The sequence below is a fragment of the Molothrus aeneus genome, chromosome 15 (assembly GCF_037042795.1).
Source record: "Molothrus aeneus isolate 106 chromosome 15, BPBGC_Maene_1.0, whole genome shotgun sequence".
Lineage (NCBI taxonomy): Eukaryota > Metazoa > Chordata > Aves > Passeriformes > Icteridae > Molothrus > Molothrus aeneus.
Genome location: NC_089660.1, coordinates 16374092 through 16394828, shown reverse-complemented (window position 1 = coordinate 16394828; position 20737 = coordinate 16374092). Strand labels below are relative to the sequence as shown.

At 54.3% G+C, this 20737-nt stretch overlaps 2 protein-coding genes across 2 annotated transcripts; both read right to left on the bottom strand.

Annotated features, from left to right (window-relative positions):
* Positions 1 to 11992: 11992 nt before the first annotated feature.
* Positions 11993 to 15930, bottom strand: LOC136563148 (protocadherin beta-15-like). The gene has a single exon (XM_066560361.1). The coding sequence runs from the start codon at positions 15683 to 15685 to the stop codon at positions 13241 to 13243; it is 2445 nt and encodes an 814-aa protein (XP_066416458.1). The 5' UTR covers positions 15686 to 15930; the 3' UTR covers positions 11993 to 13240.
* A 478-nt stretch (positions 15931 to 16408) lies between these two features.
* LOC136562960 (protocadherin beta-15-like) lies at positions 16409 to 20241 on the bottom strand. Its single transcript, XM_066560068.1, has one exon. It carries the CDS (start codon positions 20100 to 20102, stop codon positions 17658 to 17660), a length of 2445 nt encoding a protein of 814 aa, XP_066416165.1. The 5' UTR covers positions 20103 to 20241; the 3' UTR covers positions 16409 to 17657.
* Positions 20242 to 20737: the final 496 nt, after the last annotated feature.

The following is a 20737-nucleotide window of genomic DNA, read 5'->3' as shown; positions in this document are numbered from 1 at the left end:
ATTCTATGATCCCAGGAAGAAGTTTTTCTTTTCTCAGAAGTTAAGATGTAAAGGGTTGATGCTCATTAGCAAAACCTTGTTCTAATTATTGCGTATTCATGTAGCTATGGCACATTTTCAACAAAATACTTTCAGGCACAGATGCACACCTTAGACTCTGATGGCCTTTGATAAATTTTCAAGTATACCCGATTTAAGTGTCTAAAGTGTCAATTGGCGAATCCCCTACACATTTGATATCTATATTTGGATCTTAGAGCCTTATTATCCTTTTACACAGACATTTGTAAGAAATACTGGGGAGGGAGGGGTGGAAGGGCGACCCACCTAAAAAACAAATAACCAAATTTAAAAAATCCCCTAAGAGAACGAATTCTCTATACAGAGTCCAAACACCTTTCTTTTTATAAAATGGTAAGAAAATAGGCTCGGAAAAAAAAAATACGATTTTTTCCCGTTTGAGACCTCAGTCTTCTTTTACACCTGTGTATGAAAGAAATATTAGGAATGGTTAAAAAAAAAAAAAAAACAAAAAAGGGAACTACGAGCCAGAATGAAAAAAGGAAACTAGCAAAAATAACTCGCCTCACTAATGGTACCACTCCTGCCATTTCTGCAACAGTGTTCACGCAAAAGATCAGTGACTGTCTTTTCTTGTACTCTGGATGGAGAAGCTGTCACTTTTCTATCCATGAGAAACGAGTCTTTCTGGAGTCCAAGACCAAAAAACGTTAAACAAGGAAGTATGTGGCCAGCTTTTAACCAGGTCCCAGAATACACTTTCAGGATAAACAGATCATTAAGGAAGAATCTGCAGCAGGCTAGTATCTGCATTATTTCCCTGATTCCTTCATGAAGAACCACGAATCTCCTGCACAGTTATGATTCCCCATCACAGTTATTAATTAATACGATTTTAGTCAGCTCAAGAGATGTAGACAAAACCTCTTAGATGAATCGGAAGCTGTGGCCACGGCAGAATCAAGTGCTATGGCTAATTATCTTTTCTTAGAAAAAGAAATCACCCCGTTCTTTCATTTCTTCTCGGAGACATGGACCAGCCATTCCCACCTACACTACCGGGAGAAACCCAAGGAAAAGAGAGCAACGGTTCGAAAGATCCAAGGGGAACAGCAGGAACAGAACAGAAGAAGAGAAGAGAGGAACACGTAGCTCTGCAGAAAGAACTGCAGAGATAAATTACGTGAATAAGTAAGCAAATCCGCCTACCATTCCTGAAGAAAACTTATCCCCAGATACATTCGACACTCTTCCAGCAGGGAGAAACAACCTGTAATTTCTCCTTTCATGTCGAAAACGCACACATCTCATGAAAAAAAAAAACCCAAATAGCAAGCAAAGACATGCCTTCTCCTCCCAACACACCCCGAGTATTAATACCCTTTTCAGAATTCTGTCACGCAGAATCAGCAGATCTCTTTCAGGAGAGCAAGATTCCGTGTTCTCCATTGAACTTACAAATAATTGTTTAAAAAAACTTTGAAAAATCATGAGGGAATATATATATATCCATCCCATCAATGCTGCCTTTTCTGCAGAAGCATTCCGTCAAAACATGGGGCACTACACGGCAATTTTGGAAACAAGATTAAAACCCGGGTTTGTATCAGACAAACAATATCAGGGGGAAAAATAGTCAGCCTCACTAGACGTACAATATGTGAAGAAGCCCTCTCTCAAAACATGGGAAGGCAAACAGAAGAGAAGTTAGAACAACATGTAAGTTCTCTATCAGTAGAGCCAGATGCCTGTTCCCGTTGAGAGTAAACACCGAAATAGTATTGACCAACAGGTAATGCCCAGGTCTCGACAAGCGTATCAATCTGACGAAAACGAAAAAGCCTGTTAAGAAAGACTTAAGAAGAAGAGCAGGAACTTACGGTTTTACAGACCTGCGGTGCGTCGGGCTCGGCGGACAACTCTCCCGCGACAGCACTGCTGTTGGAGCTCGGCTTCCCGCAGGAATCGCCGCCCAGAAGCTCCTCCGCCGACAGGATGGGCACCGGCGGCGGCGGCGGCCAAGCGGCCTCGGGCAGGGCGCGGGCGGGCGGCGGCACGCACAGGTTGTAGGAGTAGGGCAAGGTGCCCTCGCAGAAGTCGGCCGGGAAGGCGGCGCCGGCCAGCGAGAAGCGCTGCGCGCCCAGGCAGCGCAGCACGGCGGGCGGCCCGGCCCGGCGCAGCCGCGCCAGCACGGCCAGCGCCACGCTCAGCACCAAGAGCGCCGAGAGCAGCGCCAGCGCCAGCACCAGGTAGAACTGCAGCTCGGCCGCCGCCGCCTCGGCGCCCGCCGGCCGCTCGCTCAGCTCCGGCAGCGCCTCCTGCAAGCTCTCGGCCAGCACCACGTGCAGCGTGGCCGTGGCCGACAGCGCCGGCTGCCCGTGGTCCTTCACCACGGCCACCAGCCGCTGCTTGGCCGCGTCCCGCTCGCCCACGGCGCGCGCCGTGCGCACCTCGCCGCTGTGCAGCCCCACGCGGAACAGCGCCGGCTCCGACGCCTGCACCAGCTCGTAGGACAGCCACGCGTTGCGCCCCGCGTCCGCGTCCACCGCCACCACCTTGGCCACCAGGTAGCCGGCCTCGGCCGAGCGCGGAACCACCTCGAAAGGCGCCGCCGCCGCCGCCCCTCCCGGACCCTCTCCCGCCGCCGCCGCCGCCGCGGGCCAGAGCACCCTGGGCGCGTTGTCGTTGCGGTCCAGCACGAAGACGCGCACCGTGGCCGTGGAGCTGCGCGCCGGCGAGCCGCCGTCCTGCGCCCGCACGGCCACCGTGAACTCGCGGCACTGCTCGTAGTCCAAGGAGCGCTGCGCGTACAGCGCGCCGCTCCGCGCCTCCACCGACACCAGCGGCGCCGCGCCCGCCGCGCCCGCGCTGCCGCCCGCCAGCCAGTAGCTCACGCGCCCGTTGGCGCCCGCGTCCGCGTCCCGCGCCTGCACGCGCAGCACCAGCGCGCCCGCCGCGTTGTTCTCCGCCACGTACGCGCTGTACGCCGCCTCCTCGAACACCGGCGCGTTGTCGTTCACGTCCGACACCTCCAGCACCAGCTCCGCTCTGCTCGACAGTGGCGGACTGCCCCGGTCTGTGGCAGTGATGGTGATATTGTAAGCAGAGACGTTTTCTCTATCCAGCGCACTGGCTATTATTAGTTTGTATGTATTCTCTGATGAAGTTTCTAATCTGAAAGGCAAATTTCCGTCCATTTTACAGCTCACCTCTCCGTTTTCTCCCGAATCTCTATCCCGGACATTGATCACAGCAACAACTGTGCTCGGGACGGAGTCTTCGGGTATGGGGTTCAAGATAGGCAGGAGGGAAAGTGTTGGGGCATGGTCGTTTACGTCTATAATGTCTATGTGCACTTTGGCGTGTGCTGTCAACCCGCCCCCATCCTTGCCTTCAACACTCACTTCATAGTATTTCCTTTGTTCATAATCTAAGGGTCCTGTAACCTTCACCTCCCCTGTCCTAGGGTCCAGAGTGAAGAGCTGGCGGATACTTTTTGCTATATCACTGAAAGAGTAGGTAATTTCTGCATTTGTACCTTCATCATTGTCAGTAGCTTCCACCTGAAAAGCTAAGGAGCCCTCTGGCAGGTTTTCCATCAGTCGAACTGTGTAGATTTCTTTGGTGAATATTGGTGGGTTGTCGTTTGCGTCGGTCACGTTAATCTTAATCTGGGCGGTCCCAGATCGGACTGGATTCCCACCATCCACTGCTGTCAGTATCAAATGGTGGTTTCTCTGTTTTTCTCGATCCAAGATTTTCTCCAGTACCAGTTCCGCGTGTTTTGTCCCATCAGGGCTCTCCTTCACTAAGAGGGAGAAGAGTGGGCTGGGGGTAAGTTCGTAGTTTTGTAAGGAATTCACTCCAATGTCGGGGTCTCTGGCACTGCCCAGAGGGAACCTGGTCCCTGGAGGCGTCGACTCGATAATTTCTATGGTAACAAATTCTCTGTCAAACTGCGGCGCATTGTCATTGATATCCTGGATAGTGACACTCACATGAAATATGTCGAAAGGGTTTTCCACGACCGCCTCCAAACTGAGGATACAGGGCGACACGGCTCCGCAGATGCTCTCTCGGTCTATCCTGCCATTTACACGCAGATTTGTGTTATCTTCCTCCAGAGTGAAGAACTGCTTTTCGTCACCAGTGACGATCCGCAGCTTGCGCGCCGGCAGCTCGTCCGTGCTGAGCCCCAGGTCCCGCGCCAGCGGCCCCACGAGCGAGCCTCTGCCCAGCTCCTCGGGGATGGCGTAGCGGAGCCGCTCGGCCGCCGCCCGGCACCACACGCACAGCAGCAGCAGCAGCGCGGCCAGGAGAGAGACCCGGCCAGCGCCTGCCCAGCCCTGCGCTGCCGATCTGACCTCCATTCCCTGCATTCCTGAAGGGTATTCTGTGGACGAGTAAAAATTAGCCTTTCCGGGTAGCTGAAGCAGTATTCGAGAGAAATAAATAGAAGAAATCCCTGTTGCCGGTCGGAGGACGGGCTGAGTCGAGCGGTTCCTGCTCTTCTCTCTGCTCTGCGCAGTGCGGAGCAGCGCTGCGCGGGCGCCGGGGAGGAGCCGACGGCTGAGCCGCTTCTCCGCCTTGGCCAACAGTGACACCCTGAGTCCGTGCCTGAGAACCGCAGAGTTCAAGGAAAAAACCCGGCCCGAAGATCCTGCCCTGCATTCCCTTGCATCGGGAAGGATTGGAAAGTACAGATATTGTCAGGAGCGAGAAACAGAAAATCTATCACTACTGAAACTGTGCATCTAGGAATTCCCGCTGTCTTTATTGCTCACACTTGCAATCCTTCCGTCGGACAGATCCTCTTCTTTTTCTTGAGGGATGTAGGCAGGATCTTGGTCTCTGCACCCACTGTCAGCTTCCTGATCTCTAGGGTGGGGTGCTCGGTGTCCCCGCTGCCATCGTGCCGTCTCCGTGAGGGACAAGGCAAGGCGGATGGAACACTGAAACGCTGCTTTGGGTAGTGGGTTTATTTACGATGGCTGAGATCCCCAACTAACGCTAAGCTTACCAGCTTTGAACAGTGGTCGTTGGTGGACAAGCAGAGCCGGGAATCCCAGGCTCTGAGAACACCACAGAGGTCACATCACACCTGATCCCATCTTTTTCGACATTCAAAGCTCAGCATCATCTTATCAGTACCCATACAACCCAACCCCGAATTACTTTTGTGTGTGTATCCCACAAACCACTCCCTGATACCCTAAACAGGCGCATAGTAGCTGATCTCAGGCGTTAAAGAACATTTCCTGGGAAATGTCGGTGGCAGCTATGGTTTTTTTTGAACTACCAAGAGTAAACAGACAGATTCCTTGCAAAAAGCCGTTTTATTTTACCTGTAAATTAGATCCTCATCTCTTTTACAGTAAAAAAAAAAAAAAAACTCGCCAAAGCCACAAACAAAATAATAACAACAAAAAATCCTGAAGGAAAGCTGTGTATCATCACAGCCCCTTATGGAGAAGACAGGGAGAGGTTAGAAAACTCTCCACACTGTCTGCTCCATGGAGTTGCTCTGACAGGTTCTCCAGTCCTGGGTCTCTGAGGTGCCAATGTCAAGCTATACTCACTGGACCAGTAATGTCTCGTTAGAAAATATATTTTCCTGCTAACCGTAGTATTTCATAAAGTGAAGGATAATTCCTTTCCGTCCAGCTGTATATGCACAATTTCTGGTAAGAAATTAACACTCTGTCAGAACAAGACGTGAATTTGAATTTGTAATGTTTAAGAAGCACGCAAGGCTGTGAGCATCTTCACAAGATATTGAGAGATGGATGTGGTTGCTTACATGGGAGCAGGAGAATTCTGTTGAAATATTTAGCAGTCAATTCACTGCCTCCTATATGGCGAGAATTGCCTGTAACAACCCAGACACACATTTTCATGCATCATGGAAACTGTCCAAATCCGTGTTTTCAAGATTGACTCGCATTCCAAAATTAGCTTTACAATAAATAGATAGCAATGAATTGTACTTTGCATTCAAGTACTTTTTCATCTATATGCCAGTAAATATACTTTATTTCCAAGACTATGCCTGCACAGTAATCGACCATTTGTATCGAATCCAAAGGTTAAGTCACGAAACCCAGCTGTGGGGAAAAAAACCCAAAAAAACAACTCAAGCAGAGGAATTCTTCACCAATTGATACGAGTCTCTTCAAATGCCCTTAAGAAGGATTGAATAAGTCGTTTGTTGAAGGTGGATATGGAAGAAATCTGGGACTTCAATGTGTCGGCTTTCAAGCTACAAGATTCCCGAATTCAACCGGAATTTGAGAGCTGATACAGGGAATTAAACTGAATTGCTTGGAACCGGGCGCTAGCAAGTACTTAAACAATTTGAAAGAACGGTCAGTAGAGGACCAAGAGAAAGAGAATTCCTTACGAAGTTACACATGGAACAGAACCTTCCAGCCTTGGAGAAAGTTAGGCAAAAAGAGCTCTTGCAAGCGGTAAAGAACACGACACGTAATACACAAGGCAGACTCAGCACGCATTCATTCAAATGACATTCATGAGTGGGTGACTATCTTAAAACAAGGTTTCTAAGACTGTGAATCATCTGTGCCTAGCCTAAAAATCCTAAACACCGCGTCTACTAAATACAGTTTAAAAAATTAACGTACCTGAGAGGAAACTTGCCCACTGCTTTCGGTAACTTGATCTCCTGAAGGGACGAGATCGGCCGAAACCTCATCTGGTGGTCGGGCCGGGAGGGTGTCGCAGCAGCTGGCGGCCGAGAAGCGCAGGTGGCTCTTGCGCGAGTCGGCCGTGAGCGACACGTCGTGCGAGTAGGACTGCAGGAAGGCGCGCACGCCGTCGATGCCCACGAAGTGCGAGACGGGCACGCCGCGCAAGGCGCCGCTGTCCGGCGGCAGCAGCTGCTGGCGGTGGCAGCGGCGCAGGCGCAGCGCCAGCAGCAGCAGCAGGAAGGCCACGAAGAGGCACGAGACGGCGGCCACGGCCAGCACGAGCCAGCGCGTCAGGCTGGCGGCCGGCTCGCCCGGCGCCGCCGCCTCGTGGGCCGCGCTGCCCAGCTCGGCCAGCAGCTCGGCCACGCTCTCGGCCAGCACCACGCTCAGCGTGGCCGTGGCCGACAGCGCCGGCCGCCCGTGGTCCCGCACCAGCACCAGCAGGCTGTGGCGCGCCGCGTCGCGGGCCAGCGGCGAGCGCGCCGTGCGCACCTCGCCGCTGTGCAGCCCCACGCGGAACAGCCCCGGCTCCGTGGCCTTGGCCAGCTCGTAGGACAGCCACGCGTTCTGCCCCGCGTCCGCGTCCACCGCCACCACCTTGGCCACCAGCGCGCCGGCCTCGGCCCAGCGCGGCGCCAGCTCCACGCCCGACCACGCCGCAGCAGCGCCCGAGCCCGCCGCTGCGGCCGGCGCCGGGTACAGCACCTGCGGCGCGTTGTCGTTCTCGTCCACGATCAGCAGCCGCACCGACACGTTGCTGCTCAGCGCCGGCGCGCCGCCGTCCTCCGCCCGCACGCACAGCTGCAGCTCGCGCAGCTGCTCGTAGTCCAAGGAGCGCAGCGCGTACAGCGCGCCCGTCTCCGCCTGCACCGACACGTACGACGACAGCGGCGCGCCCCGCACCCGCCCCTCCGCCAGCCGGTAGCGCACGCGCGCGTTCTGCCCCCAGTCCGCGTCCGTGGCGCGCACCGTCAGCACCAGCGCGCCCGCCGCGTTGTTCTCCGCCAGCCGCGCGCTGTAGCGCTCCTCCAAGAACACCGGCGCGTTGTCGTTCACGTCCAGCACCCGCAGCGCCAGCACCGCGCTGCTCTGCAGCGCCGGCGACCCGCCGTCGGCCGCCCGCACCGTCACGTTGTACTCCGACACCTGCTCCCGGTCCAGTAGTTCTGCAGTCACCACACGGTAGTAGTTATCAAATGATTTCTCTAGGCGGAACGGGTGGCTGTCGCTGATGCTGCACTGCACCTCTCCGTTCGCTCCAGAATCTCTGTCTTGGACGCTGAAAATTGCTATCACTGTCCCCAACGGTGTATCTTCTGGAACCGGAGTGAACACGGACATAATGACAATCTCAGGAACGTAGTTGTTTACATCAACGACTTTAATGAGTACCTTGCTGTGGGAAGAGAGTCCACCCGCATCCCGAGCTTGCACAACCAATTCATAAAACTCGTGCTCTTCGAAATTCAAGTTCTCTATTATGACAATTTCTCCACTTTCTGGATCCATCTTAAAAGTCTTGTCAAACTTCTCTGGGATCTGAAAGAAGGAGTATTTTACCTCGGCATTTGGCCCTTCGTCTCTGTCAGTTGCTGTCACCTGTAACACCCGACTCCCTACAGCCACGTCTTCTTTCACGGTCACCTTGTACACAGACTGAGTAAATTCCGGGGCATTGTCATTTCCATCTAACACAATTATTTCGATTGTTGTCGATCCTGATTTCACTGGACTTCCATTGTCTGTGGCTGTCAGGATCAAATGATGAGCAGCCTTCTGTTCCCGATCCAAAGATTTCACCAATAATAATTCCGGGTATTTCACACCATCACCTCCAGTTTTCACCTCCAAGGTAAAATAGCTGCTCTCACTACATTCGTAATTCTGTAAAGAATTCGCTCCTATGTCGGGATCGTGAGCTCTCTCTAATGGGAAGCGAGCACCTGGTGCAGTATTCTCGCTGATTTCTAAGACATTTCTTCTTTCTGGAAAACTGGGAGGGTTATCGTTAATATCCAGTATTTCTACTTCCCCTTTGTAAATGTTCATTGGACGCTTTACAAGAATTTCGAAGTTTAGAACACATTTAGCAACAGCTGCGCATATCTCCTCTCTGTCCACCTGCTCCATCATAGATAAGTGGCCGTTCTGCAAGTCTAAAAAGAAGTACCGTGTCCTACCTGTGTCAAAAACGTGGGCGTCGCGGTCTTTGAGTGTCGGCAGCTGCAGCCCCAGGTCCTTGGCCACGTCGCCCACGAACGAGCCCTTGGGCATCTCCTCGGGCACCGAGTAGCGCAGCTGCCCCCACGCCGCCTCCCACGCCGCCAGCAGCACGGCCCAGAGCAGAGCTCGCTGCCGCCGGCCCCAGCGCCTCCCCGCCGCGCACATCTCGCCCGCGGCACCGCAAACACAGCGAGGAGTTCGCCCCGCCGATCTGCAACCCGCTCCGGCTCCTGCTGCTGCTCTAATTTCTTCTCCGGCTCACCGCTCCCGGCCGCTGCCTCTGGCTCCTCCGCCTCGCTGCGGCACCGATCCGCACTGCGGGGACGATCCTAACCCGGCGTCTGCCGAGTCAGAGAGGGAGCGGGCAAGGGATCCTGCCGCAGCGGGCGGGGCTGCCGGTAGCGCTCCGAGCTTCCTCTCGCTCCTCTCGGTCAACAGCGGCGCCCGCAGCCTCCTCCCGGCACTGCAGGCACCGAGCGCTGCCCAGCGCTGCCCGCCCTGCCTCGCCCACGGGCAGCTCGCGGGGACAGCACAGAGCCACGGAGATATCGGGTCCCAGAGGGGACCTCCTGCCTCTACTCTTCTCCAGCCCATCTCTTCTTTGAGAAGCTGATCAAGACCGGTAAGAAGGCAGAGGCGTCCTTGTGCTGTTTCCGCACAGGAAAATGTTTTTGTAATGGTGATACAATATTGATATGAAGATCTCTTAACAAGCAAAAGTATTACTAGTCACAGTCCATTAGTTTAAAACCACAATTTCCCCCACTAATGGCCCAGCTTTTTCAGCAGTCATGGTTGGATAATCTTTTTATTCCCCTCACCTTTTCTGCCAATGTATCCTAATTTTGGAATGCCATTAGCAACCTCAGATTTCCGAACCCCATGTGCTAGCACAAGCCAGCAGCCGACTTTTCTGTGTTCAAGTTCCTCAGCAGCTCTTGAACCTGATCTTCTCTTACAGTGGCAGAGACTTTTTTCCCCCCCAGTCCCTGTCCTGAGCTCCATCCACTTGACAGGTGTGGGAAAAGACCTTGTCAGTAATGACTGAGACAAAGATATGGCTGAGTACCTCAGCCTTCTCGTGGCCTGTTTTTATCAGATTGTCAGTTGTGCTCATCAGGAGACATACAGCAGGAGACATAAATTTTCAGTTTGTTCCTCAGGAGACAAAATACATTTTCTTCAGTCTGACTTACCTGTAGAAGCCCTTCTTGCTATTCTTTGCATTCCTTGTAGAGTTCAGCTCCAGCCATGCCTTGGCCGACCTGACCCTATCCCAACACAACCGGCCAGCAGCACAACAACCCTATCCCAACACCAACACAACCGGCCAGCATCCCTATAATCTTCCCTGGACACCTGTCCCTGATCCCACCGCTGCTCATTTCTTTCTTTCCCCTTTAATTTAGACCAGCAAATCTTCCCTCAGCCATGCTGGTCTGTCCCCTTCTTTTCCTGTTTTCCTACACATGGGTTCTAGAGGGCACACATTGTATGGAAAGCATCCCTAAAGATCTGCCAGGTCTGTTCTGCTCCCTTGTCCTTCAGGGCACTTTCCCCTGAGGGGCCTCATTGACTAAATCCTTTAAGAGCTGGAACTTTGCTTCCCTAAAATTCACGGTCCTGGCTTTACTCTTTGCCTGATCCATATCCCTCAGGACTATGAACTTGACCAGTGAATGATCATGGCAGCTCAGGCTGCCTCCAGTCTTGGTATCTCTGATTAGCTCATCTGTGTTGATGACCAAACAAGTCTAGAAAAACATTTCTTTGGTAAGGAGGGCAGGACTAAGGTCTTAATCCTTCCTAAAGGGCACCTCCAGTGAGCTTCTTGGGAGAACTCAGCAGTGTGTTCAGGCCTTTCAAGACAGGACACTGCCTCCCCCTCTCACAGGGTAAAAGTCATAATAAACCAGCTGTTTATGAACTGCCTCAGACACTTGAAGCCTCAAACTGGAATGACTGAAACCCCAGAAGTTTAACCACAGAAGATGATGGTCGCTAGTGATCTCAGTAAGAGGCACACACCAATTCTCTTTTATAACACACACCAGTGGAAGAGATTTGCACAGGTAATCTTGCATCCCTTTAGATGTGGAGAACATTGAGTAAAAGTAACTTCACACAGGAATTCAGCCACACACAGAATGCCAAGCAGATCCTGGTCCCAGGAAAGGAGGTGTGCCCCTGTTCCATTCAGTCAAGACACTACAGGACTTTCACACAGTAAACCAGTTTTATTCATAATTTTTAGAGTTCCAGTAAAAGAAGTTTGCATGCAGACTTCTTGTTTGCAGGTGGCTTTCTCATCAGTGGGAAAGGGGACCCGCCTGCAGGTTCCTTGGTTAAAATGAGATGAATCTAACCCTCCACCAATGTATTTGTGGAGCAGAACACAGCACAGCAGAACACACAGAGGCCTGTGTCTTCCCAGATTAACTGGATTATGGATCACTTCATCCTTGGTGTTCATCAGGCTTCTGGTCATCATCACTGCACCATTTCCTCCCCCAGACTTACCTTTTCATCTGGGTCTTGTGGAAGTAGTCCTGCTGTAGTCCTCTGCATTTCTTGATACCAAAGATTCTCCCTGGTAGCAGTTTTTATTCTTTTATTGAATTGTCAAATTCCCACTTCCAGGCACTCCCTAAAAATACTTCCCAAGGGAAGTACTTCCTGGTTTTCTGCCATTCTTTCCCAAAATTCCTGCACCTGAAGTGTTACAAACACCCTGTGATTGCCATCTGCAGATGCAGCTGTCAGGAGATGTGAGAAGGTCACTCCCCTGCATCACAGCTTTGCAGAGACAGAGCACACCTAGGGCCTGTGTGGAGCTAGGGCCCAGTTTCCCCTGACCTGCCTGGGCTCCATCCCAGCCTAAAGGTGAATTCTCAAAAGAACCAGAGAGGCCTGATAGCAATTCCATTGTACTCCCAACTTTCCTGAATGCTTTATTAGCTGCATCTTGAACTGAAAAGATATGCCCACTCACCCACTAGCTAGGCCAAAGGAAAATACGAAGACTGTCTCCACACAAGGCATTCAGGTGTTCTCTTTATTTCAGTTTTACACTCCGGGGTGTCCAAGTTCACAATATTAAACTTTATAACTTCAACAAAACACAGCGTGAGGCTTTCTGAATATTCTGTGCATCACAGACATCATTCAAGTAATCAATTATTATACATGGGAGGCAGTCCTTAAGCAGAAAAAAGACAATGCTCAAACTCAGTTCAGAGAGTAGCAGGAGAAAGGGAAAAAAGGAGAATGCAAATGCTCTAACACAAATGGAGGAAATAATGTGGGGACAGCTTTCTACTCCCAACAAGAAACCACTGTATATGGGAACAATAAGAAGACCAGCATCAATCTTCTTTTTACCATTTCATGTTGATTCTACCCTTCAGAAAATGGTCTCTGAAGAACTTACGGAGTTTTCATCAAATTTAACCAAAGGAAATGAACATTTTTTAAAAACTTTGAACAGTTATAGTAAACCAAACATTATTTGTGCTGTTATATTTCTGTATTTCAAGGAGACAGAACACCAAGCACTGCTTTATAGGGCAAAAAGAATATTTTTTGATACATTTTACTGCTCTTCTCTGCCCTGCAGAGGATGAGACTCCTGTACTCAGAGGTTCAGAGTACACTTCTTGGCAGCTGAGCTGCAGTTGCCTGCATTGCAGAGGTTGGATGGGAGCAACTCCACTGGGCAGCATGGGTGAATGATAGGCAGACACACAGTGGCTGTACTGACTGACAGGAAACCAAAGCACATGGAACCCACTCATCTCAGAAAGAGGCATCCAGAACCCAGGGAAGAAAGAGCCCAGTCCTCACACAATACTGTGACACTGTATTCTCAACATATTTGCTTTCCTGAGCTGGGAAAGGGGTTTTCTAAATTTTATGAAGGAGAAGATCTGGCATAGTCTACCAAAGTGTGCCCTTGTGTCAAAGGACAGAAGAAAAGCTTGACGGTCTAGTTGGAGAGAAAGAGAGAAAATAGCACAGCTGGAGTGCTAATCCCACGCTTAAACCCTCCCAGAAATTACCATAACAGCTGAAACACACTATTGCCTCAGCGTGAGAACCTGAGTTACTTTTCTTTCTTATTTGTGATTTGGAGGGGCAGAAAATTTTTATTCTGAATGACATTTGGAAGGACGTTGATGACACCAAATGAAGATACAAATTTTAGTCTAGAAATACCACTGCCACATGCTGTGGCCTGGATATCTTCCCCCCCACATGGGCCATGAAGCCTCAGTCTGTGCAGAGCCCAGCTAGTCAAAGGAAAGAGCGTTGAACTGTCCTGCAGAGAGAGTGCCAGCACTGTCTGGGGCCATGTCCTCGCTGCTGACAGGGACAGCGGGGAAATCCTGTTCCTCATGGGGGCCCTGGCCCACGGCGCAGTGCTGTGGGGGCAGGCTGGGCAGGATGGGCTTGAGGAATCTGAACTCGCTGTTGCCCGAGCCCGTGGTGAGGCTGATCTCGTAGCAATAGGGGCGGGGCAGGGTCCCTGCAGCAGCGGCTGCATGGGCCAGGCCGCTCTGCAAGGTGTCTGCAGCATAGAGCACCTGGCCAGCCTTCAGCTCCTTCCTCCTGCACAGCCTGCGAGCCACCAGCGCTGCGGTGGAGATGAGGAAGAGGAGGGAGACAAAGACCAAGGCAATGATTAAATAGGTGGTGAGGGAGGCGGCCTGATCCTCGGTGGCCGGGCTGCTGTGCGGGAGGCGCACGTCGGAGAAGTCCTTGAGCAGGAGAGCGCTGAGAGCTGCCGTGGCTGACAGCGGGGGCTTGCCGTTGTCTCTGACCAGCACAAGGAGCTTCTGCTTGACGCTGTCTCTCTCTGTCACCGGCCTCCTGAGACGCACCTCGCCGCTTTGGAGGCCCACGGAAAACAGGCCTGGGTCGGTGGCCCTCAGCAGGTGGTAGGAGAGCCAGGAGTTCTGTCCCGAGTCGGCATCGACGGCCACCACTTTGCTGATGAGGTAGCCCGCCTCAGCCGACACGGGCACCAGCTCACTGGAGGCCGGGCTGCTCTCGGGGGCCGGGTAGAGCACGAGCGGGGCGTTGTCGTTCTCGTCCAGCACCACAAGGCGGACGGTGACGTTGGCTCGGAGGGGAGGAGAGCCCGCGTCAGAGGCACTGACCGTCACCTCGGTCTGCCTCAAGTGCTCGTAGTCCAGGGGCCGCAGCACAAACACGTGTCCCGTCTCAGAGTTCACCGAGATGCAGGAGCACCAGGGCCGCTCTGGCCCTTGCTCTGCTGCCAGGGAATAGGTCACCTTGGCATTGAGCCCCACGTCAGCGTCTGCAGCGCTCACGGCCCCAACAAACACCGTGGGGACGTTGTTCTCCCGCACATACATGGTGTAGGAGGTCTGGTTGAAGACGGGGGCGTTGTCGTTGACGTCGGAGATGTCCACGGTGAAGGTCTGCGTGGTGCTGAGAGGAGGCGAGCCCGCATCTGCTGCCGTGACCCTCAGGACGTACTGAGGCATCTCCTCGCGGTCCAGCGCGCTCACTGTCACCAGCTCATAGTAATTCTTATAGGCCGGCCGCAGGGAGAAGAAGAGCTGATCCTGCAGGGCACAGGAGATCTTCCCGTTGGCACCAGAGTCCCGGTCCCTGACCGTAAACAGGGCAACCACCGTGCCGGGCACTGTGTTCTCGGGGAGGGGACTGCTGAAGGTACTGACCACCAGCTCTGGGGCATTGTCATTCACATCCACCACCTCCACCAATACTTTGCAGATGGCTGAGAGGCCCCCTCCATCTGTAGCTCTCACAATCAGCTCATGCATTTGTGCTGCCTCAAAATCCAGAGGTTTTGTTAGTTTAATTTCCCCAGTTATGGGATCAATCACAAATACTGAATCACTCTGACTAACTACTTCATTGAGTTGATAGGAGATGTCCCCATTTAGTCCTGCATCCGGATCAGTTGCCAAAACAGTCAGCACCACAGAGCCTTCTGATGTATTCTCCAAAAGCTGTCCATGGTACACATCCTGTGTGAAGATGGGAGCATTGTCATTTGCATCTAGAATTACAATTTTCACTTCGGTAGTGCCACTCCTTGGTGGAGAGCCTCCATCGACGGCAATTACACTGAACCTCATCTCTGCCTGCTCCTCTCTGTCAAGTGGCTTTTCCAAAACCAGTTCAAGATACTTCTTGCCTGTGTTGCGAGTCCCATAGGAGACACTGAAATACTCATTCTCGGGAGAGATGTTGTACTCCTGGACTGTGTTCCTGCCAGCGTCGAGGTCCCGAGCCACTTCCAGTGGGAAATGTGAACCTGGCTCGCTCGTTTCAGGGATCTTAAAACTAACTCGATCTTCTCGGAAAACTGGTGAATGGTCATTGATATCCTGGAGAGTGACCTCGACCCGAAAGAACTGCAGGGGGTTGGAGAGCAGCAGCTCGAAGGGGAGCATGCAGGTGTCGGACTGGGCGCACAGCTCCTCCCGGTCGAGCCTCCCCGCCACGACGAGGCGGCCGGAGGCGCGCTCGAAGCGAAAATGCTGCCGGCCGTCCTCCGAGACCAGGCGGGCGCGGCGAGCCGAGAGCTGCGCCGGCGTCAGCCCCGCGTCCTCCGCCAGCTCGCCCACCAGGGAGCCGCTTTCCGCCTCCTCGGCTACGGAGTAGCGGATGGGCTCGGCGCGAGCGAGCGGCAGCCCCAGCAAAGCACACACACAAAGCACTTGCCTTGCGAGCGCCATGGCGCGGCGGCGGCGGCGGGCGGTGTCGGTGTGGGTGTCGCGGCGGGTGTCCCGGGCGATTCCGGGCGGAGAGCGGCGAAGTGCGGGGCGGGCGCCTTCCCTCGCTGTCTGAGATTGCGGCCGGCGGCCCGTAAGGCAGCCGGGGTGTGCCGGCAGCGGGTGACACGGGGCAGCGCTCGCTGCCGCAGCCGCTGCCACCTCCTCCCGGCTGAGCTGGGCTGGTCTAAGCTGAACTGAGCTGAGCTGAGCTGGGCTGGGCTGGGCTGAGCTTGCTCGGGCTGTGGCGCTCCGGGCTCGGCCGCCTCCGCTGCCGCAGCCGCTCGGCGCCGCCTTGGCCGAGGGCACCACCCAGCGGTGCGCGCTGGGACTGCAGCCGCCGCCGCCCGCAGCCCGCGCTGCCGCTCGGCCCGGCCCGCGATCCCGAAGGCAGCGAGAAACCCGGGGCCGGCACCGCAACGCGGCCTTAACCAGGGCAGCCCAAAGACCAGGCTCAACCCAGAAGCACAGAGCCTCATCGCTCAGCAGGAGAAACAGCACAGTGAGAGGGCGAGGGTGACAGCATCGGCCTCCCAATGAACACTCTCGGCTGCATCTCCATGCTCAGGAGCTCTACCCACCCAACATTCCTGCTGACAAGGGGACACAGTGAGAAGGTAAGTTGCACAATTCCAAAAAGTCTTGAAAGGGCTTTACCAGAAATAACGTGTCTCTAAAGACTTCTGTCTCCACAAAAGGGGGTTCACTTTATTTCAGTCTAACACATTTTTCAGTTTCTCATCCCAGAGTTATACCGATTTACAAAGTTAAGCTGTATAATGTCAGCACATCACAGCGTGAGGGAGGCTTTCCCATTATTTCATGCATCACAGACATCATTCAAACAAGCAGTTCCTCTAGATGGGGTGGCAGTCCTTCTCTAGATCAGCAGGCTCAGTACAGTGCTCATTATATTTCAGAGGCGAAAGTGTGCGCATGGGAATGCAAATGCTCCTACGCAAACACAGAAAATCATGTGGAACAGCTTTCTAGTGCCATGAAGAAGCCTTGGGATTCAGGAACAACAATTAAAAGACTAAACTCAATATCTTTTTTTTTAATCACTTCTTAAATCTATCTTACAAAAATTGTGTTTTACTATATAGAGATGTTTCCTTCGATGCATTCAATGACCATGAACATGTTTCTACAGGTCTGTACAGCTGCAGTCTACCTGCAGAAGTTTGCAGTGTTTGTGCTCCTGTGTTTCCAAGCCAATTCTGAGGTGACAGAACACCCAAGCCCTTCTGGTAAGCCAGAGGAAAATTTCATTGTGCATTTTACAGCTCTGCTCTGGCTAGATAAGGATGATGAGAGTGCTGTTGTGAAAGGGTCCAAAGCACCTCCTTCCCTGCTGAGCTGGCATTGCCTGTTGTAATGGCTGGGTGGGAGAAACCGCCTACTTCACCAGGCAGTAACTATGAAGCCACTGCAGATATTCAATGTCCGCACACAGAGCTCAAGTCTCAGAAAGAGGCATCCAGAATGCAGGGAAAAAAGGGCCTAGTTCTCACGTTGCATTGTGATTTAGTAGTAAAAGCTTCCTCGTTTTCCAGAGCTGAGAAAATCTTTTTTGCATTTCAGTGAGGATATGATTAGTTTGGCTAACAGTTGTATTGTCTTGAAGATCAGAATAAAAAGATCCTCTGTCTAGTCAGACAGCAGGAGAAAGCAAATCATAGACTGAGGGTTAAACACATACATAAAGCCTTTCAGAAAAGGTGAAACCTATTACACACTAAGTGAGAGCACCTTGGGTTCTTTAATTTCCTCCGTTGCTTTCTGGGGTGGCAGACATTGATTTCAAAGAGAATTTGCAGGAAGCAGGTAAAACCAATACAAAATACAAATTTCTATAGCGGATCCATTGGCACATGCTGCAGCCTGGATATCTTCCTCCCAAGACCCATGAAGCCTCAGTCTGTGCAGAGCCCAGCTAGTCAAAGGAAAGAGTGTTGAACTGTCCTGCAGAGAGAGTGCCAGCACTGTCTGGGGCCATGTCCTCGCTGCTGACAGGGCCTGCGGGGAAATCCTGTTCCTCATGGGGGCCCTGGCCCACGGCGCAGTGCTGTGGGGGCAGGCTGGGCAGGATGGGCTTGAGGAATCTGAACTCGCTGTTGCCCGAGCCCGTGGTGAGGCTGATCTCGTAGCAATAGGGGCGGGGCAGGGTCCCTGCAGCAGCGGCTGCATGGGCCAGGCCGCTCTGCAAGGTGTCGGCAGCATAGAGCACCTGGCCAGCCTTCAGCTCCTTCCTCCTGCACAGCCTGCGAGCCACCAGCGCTGCGGTGGAGATGAGGAAGAGGAGGGAGACAAAGACCAAGGCAATGATTAAATAGGTGGTGAGGGAGGCGGCCTGATCCTCGGTGGCCGGGCTGCTGTGCGGGAGGCGCACGTCGGAGAAGTCCTTGAGCAGGAGAGCGCTGAGAGCTGCCGTGGCTGACAGCGGGGGCTTGCCGTTGTCTCTGACCAGCACAAGGAGCTTCTGCTTGACGCTGTCTCTCTCTGTCACCGGCCTCCTGAGACGCACCTCGCCGCTTTGGAGGCCCACGGAAAACAGGCCTGGGTCGGTGGCCCTCAGCAGGTGGTAGGAGAGCCAGGAGTTCTGTCCCGAGTCGGCATCGACGGCCACCACTTTGCTGATGAGGTAGCCCGCCTCAGCCGACACGGGCACCAGCTCACTGGAGGCCGGGCTGCTCTCGGGGGCCGGGTAGAGCACGAGCGGGGCGTTGTCGTTCTCGTCCAGCACCACAAGGCGGACGCTGACGTTGGCTCGGAGGGGAGGAGAGCCCGCGTCAGAGGCACTGACCGTCACCTCGGTCTGCCTCAAGTGCTCGTAGTCCAGGGGCCGCAGCACAAACACGTGTCCCGTCTCAGAGTTCACCGAGATGCAGGAGCACCAGGGCCGCTCTGGCCCTTGCTCTGCTGCCAGGGAATAGGTCACCTTGGCATTGAGCCCCACGTCAGCATCTGCAGCGCTCACGGCCCCAACAAACACCGTGGGGACGTTGTTCTCCCGCACGTACATGGTGTAGGAGGTCTGGTTGAAGACGGGGGCGTTGTCGTTGACGTCGGAGATGTCCACGGTGAAGGTCTGCGTGGTGCTGAGAGGAGGCGAGCCCGCATCTGCTGCCGTGACCCTCAGGACGTACTGAGGCATCTCTTCGCGGTCCAGCGCGCTCACTGTCACCAGCTCATAGTAATTCTTATAGGCCGGCCGCAGGGAGAAGAAGAGCTGATCCTGCAGGGCACAGGAGATCTTCCCGTTGGCACCAGAGTCCCGGTCCCTGACCGTAAACAGGGCAACCACCGTGCCGGGCACTGTGTTCTCGGGGAGGGGACTGCTGAAGGAACTGACCACCAGCTCTGGGGCATTGTCATTCACATCCACCACCTCCACCAGAACTTTGCAGATGGCTGAGAGGCCTCCTCCATCTCTGGCCCTTACAGTAAGCTCGTGAGTGTGTGCTGCCTCAAAGTCCAGAGGTTTTGTGAGTTTAATTTCACCAGTTTTAGGATCAATCACAAATGCTGAATCACTCTGTCCCACTGCCTGGCTGAATTGATAGGAAATATCCCCATTTAGTCCTGCATCTGGATCTGTTGCCAGCACAGTCAGAACCACAGATCCTTCTGGCATGTTCTCTAGAATCTGTCCAGTGTACTCCTCCTTTGTGAAGATGGGAGCATTGTCATTTGCATCTAGAATAACAATTTTCACTTGGGTGGTGCCACTCCTTGGAGGAGAGCCTCCATCTACTGCAATGACACTGAAGCCCATCTCTGCCTGCTCCTCTCTGTCAAGTGGCTTTTCCAAGATCAGTTCCAGGTATTTCTTGCCAGTAATCCGACCTCCATAGGAGAGTTTAAAAAAGTAATTCTCTGGAGCAATGCTGTACTCCTGGACTGTGTTGCTGCCAATGTCGCGGTCTCGAGCCACCTCCAGTGGGAAACGAGAGCCTGGCTCGCTCGTTTCCGGGATGTCAAAAGTGACTCGTTCCTCCGGGAAAATTGGCGAGTGGTCATTGATATCCTCCAAGGCTACCTCGACCCGAAAGAACTGCAGGGGGTTGGAGAGCAGCAGCTCGAAGGGGAGCATGCAGGTGTCGGACTGGGCGCACAGCTCCTCCCGGTCGAGCCTCCCCGCCACGACGAGGCGGCCGGAGGCGCGCTCGAGGCGAAAATGCTGCCGGCCGTCCTCCGAGACCAGGCGGGCGCGGCGAGCCGAGAGCTGCGCCGGCGTCAGCCCCGCGTCCTCCGCCAGCTCGCCCACCAGGGAGCCGCTTTCCGCCTCCTCGGCTACGGAGTAGCGGATGGGCTCGGCGCGAGCGAGCGGCAGCCCCAGCAAAGCACACACACAAAGCACTTGCCTTGCGAGCGCCATGGCGCGGCGGCGGCGGCGGCGGCGGGCGGTGTCGGTGTGGGTGTCGCGGCGGGTGTCCCGGGCGATTCCGGGCGGAGAGCGGCGAAGTGCGGGCCGGGCGCCTTCCCTCGCTGTCTGAGATTGCGGCCGGCGGCCCGTAAGGCAGCCGAGGTGTGCCGGCAGCGGGTGACACGGGGCAGCGCTCGCTGCCGCAGCCGCTGCCACCTCCTCCCGGCTGCGCTGGGCTGGTCTAAACTGAACTGAGCTGAGCTGAGCTGGGCTGGGCTGGGCTGGGCTGGGCTGGGCCGGGCTTGCTCGGGCTGTGGCGCTCCGGGCTCGGCCGCCTCCGCTGCCGCAGCCGCTCGGCGCCGCCTTGGCCGAGGGCACCACCCAGCGGTGCGCGCTGGGACTGCAGCCGCCGCCGCCCGCAGCCCGCGCTGCCGCTCGGCCCGGCCCGCGATCCCGAAGGCAGCGAGAAACCCGGGGCCGGCACCGCAACGCGGCCTTAACCAGGGCAGCCCAAAGACCAGGCTCAACCCAGAAGCACAGAGCCTCATCCCTCAGCAGGAGAAACAGCACAATGATAGGGCGAGGGTGACAGCATCGGCCTCCCAATGAACACTCCCGGCTGCATCTCCATGCTCAGGAGCTCTACC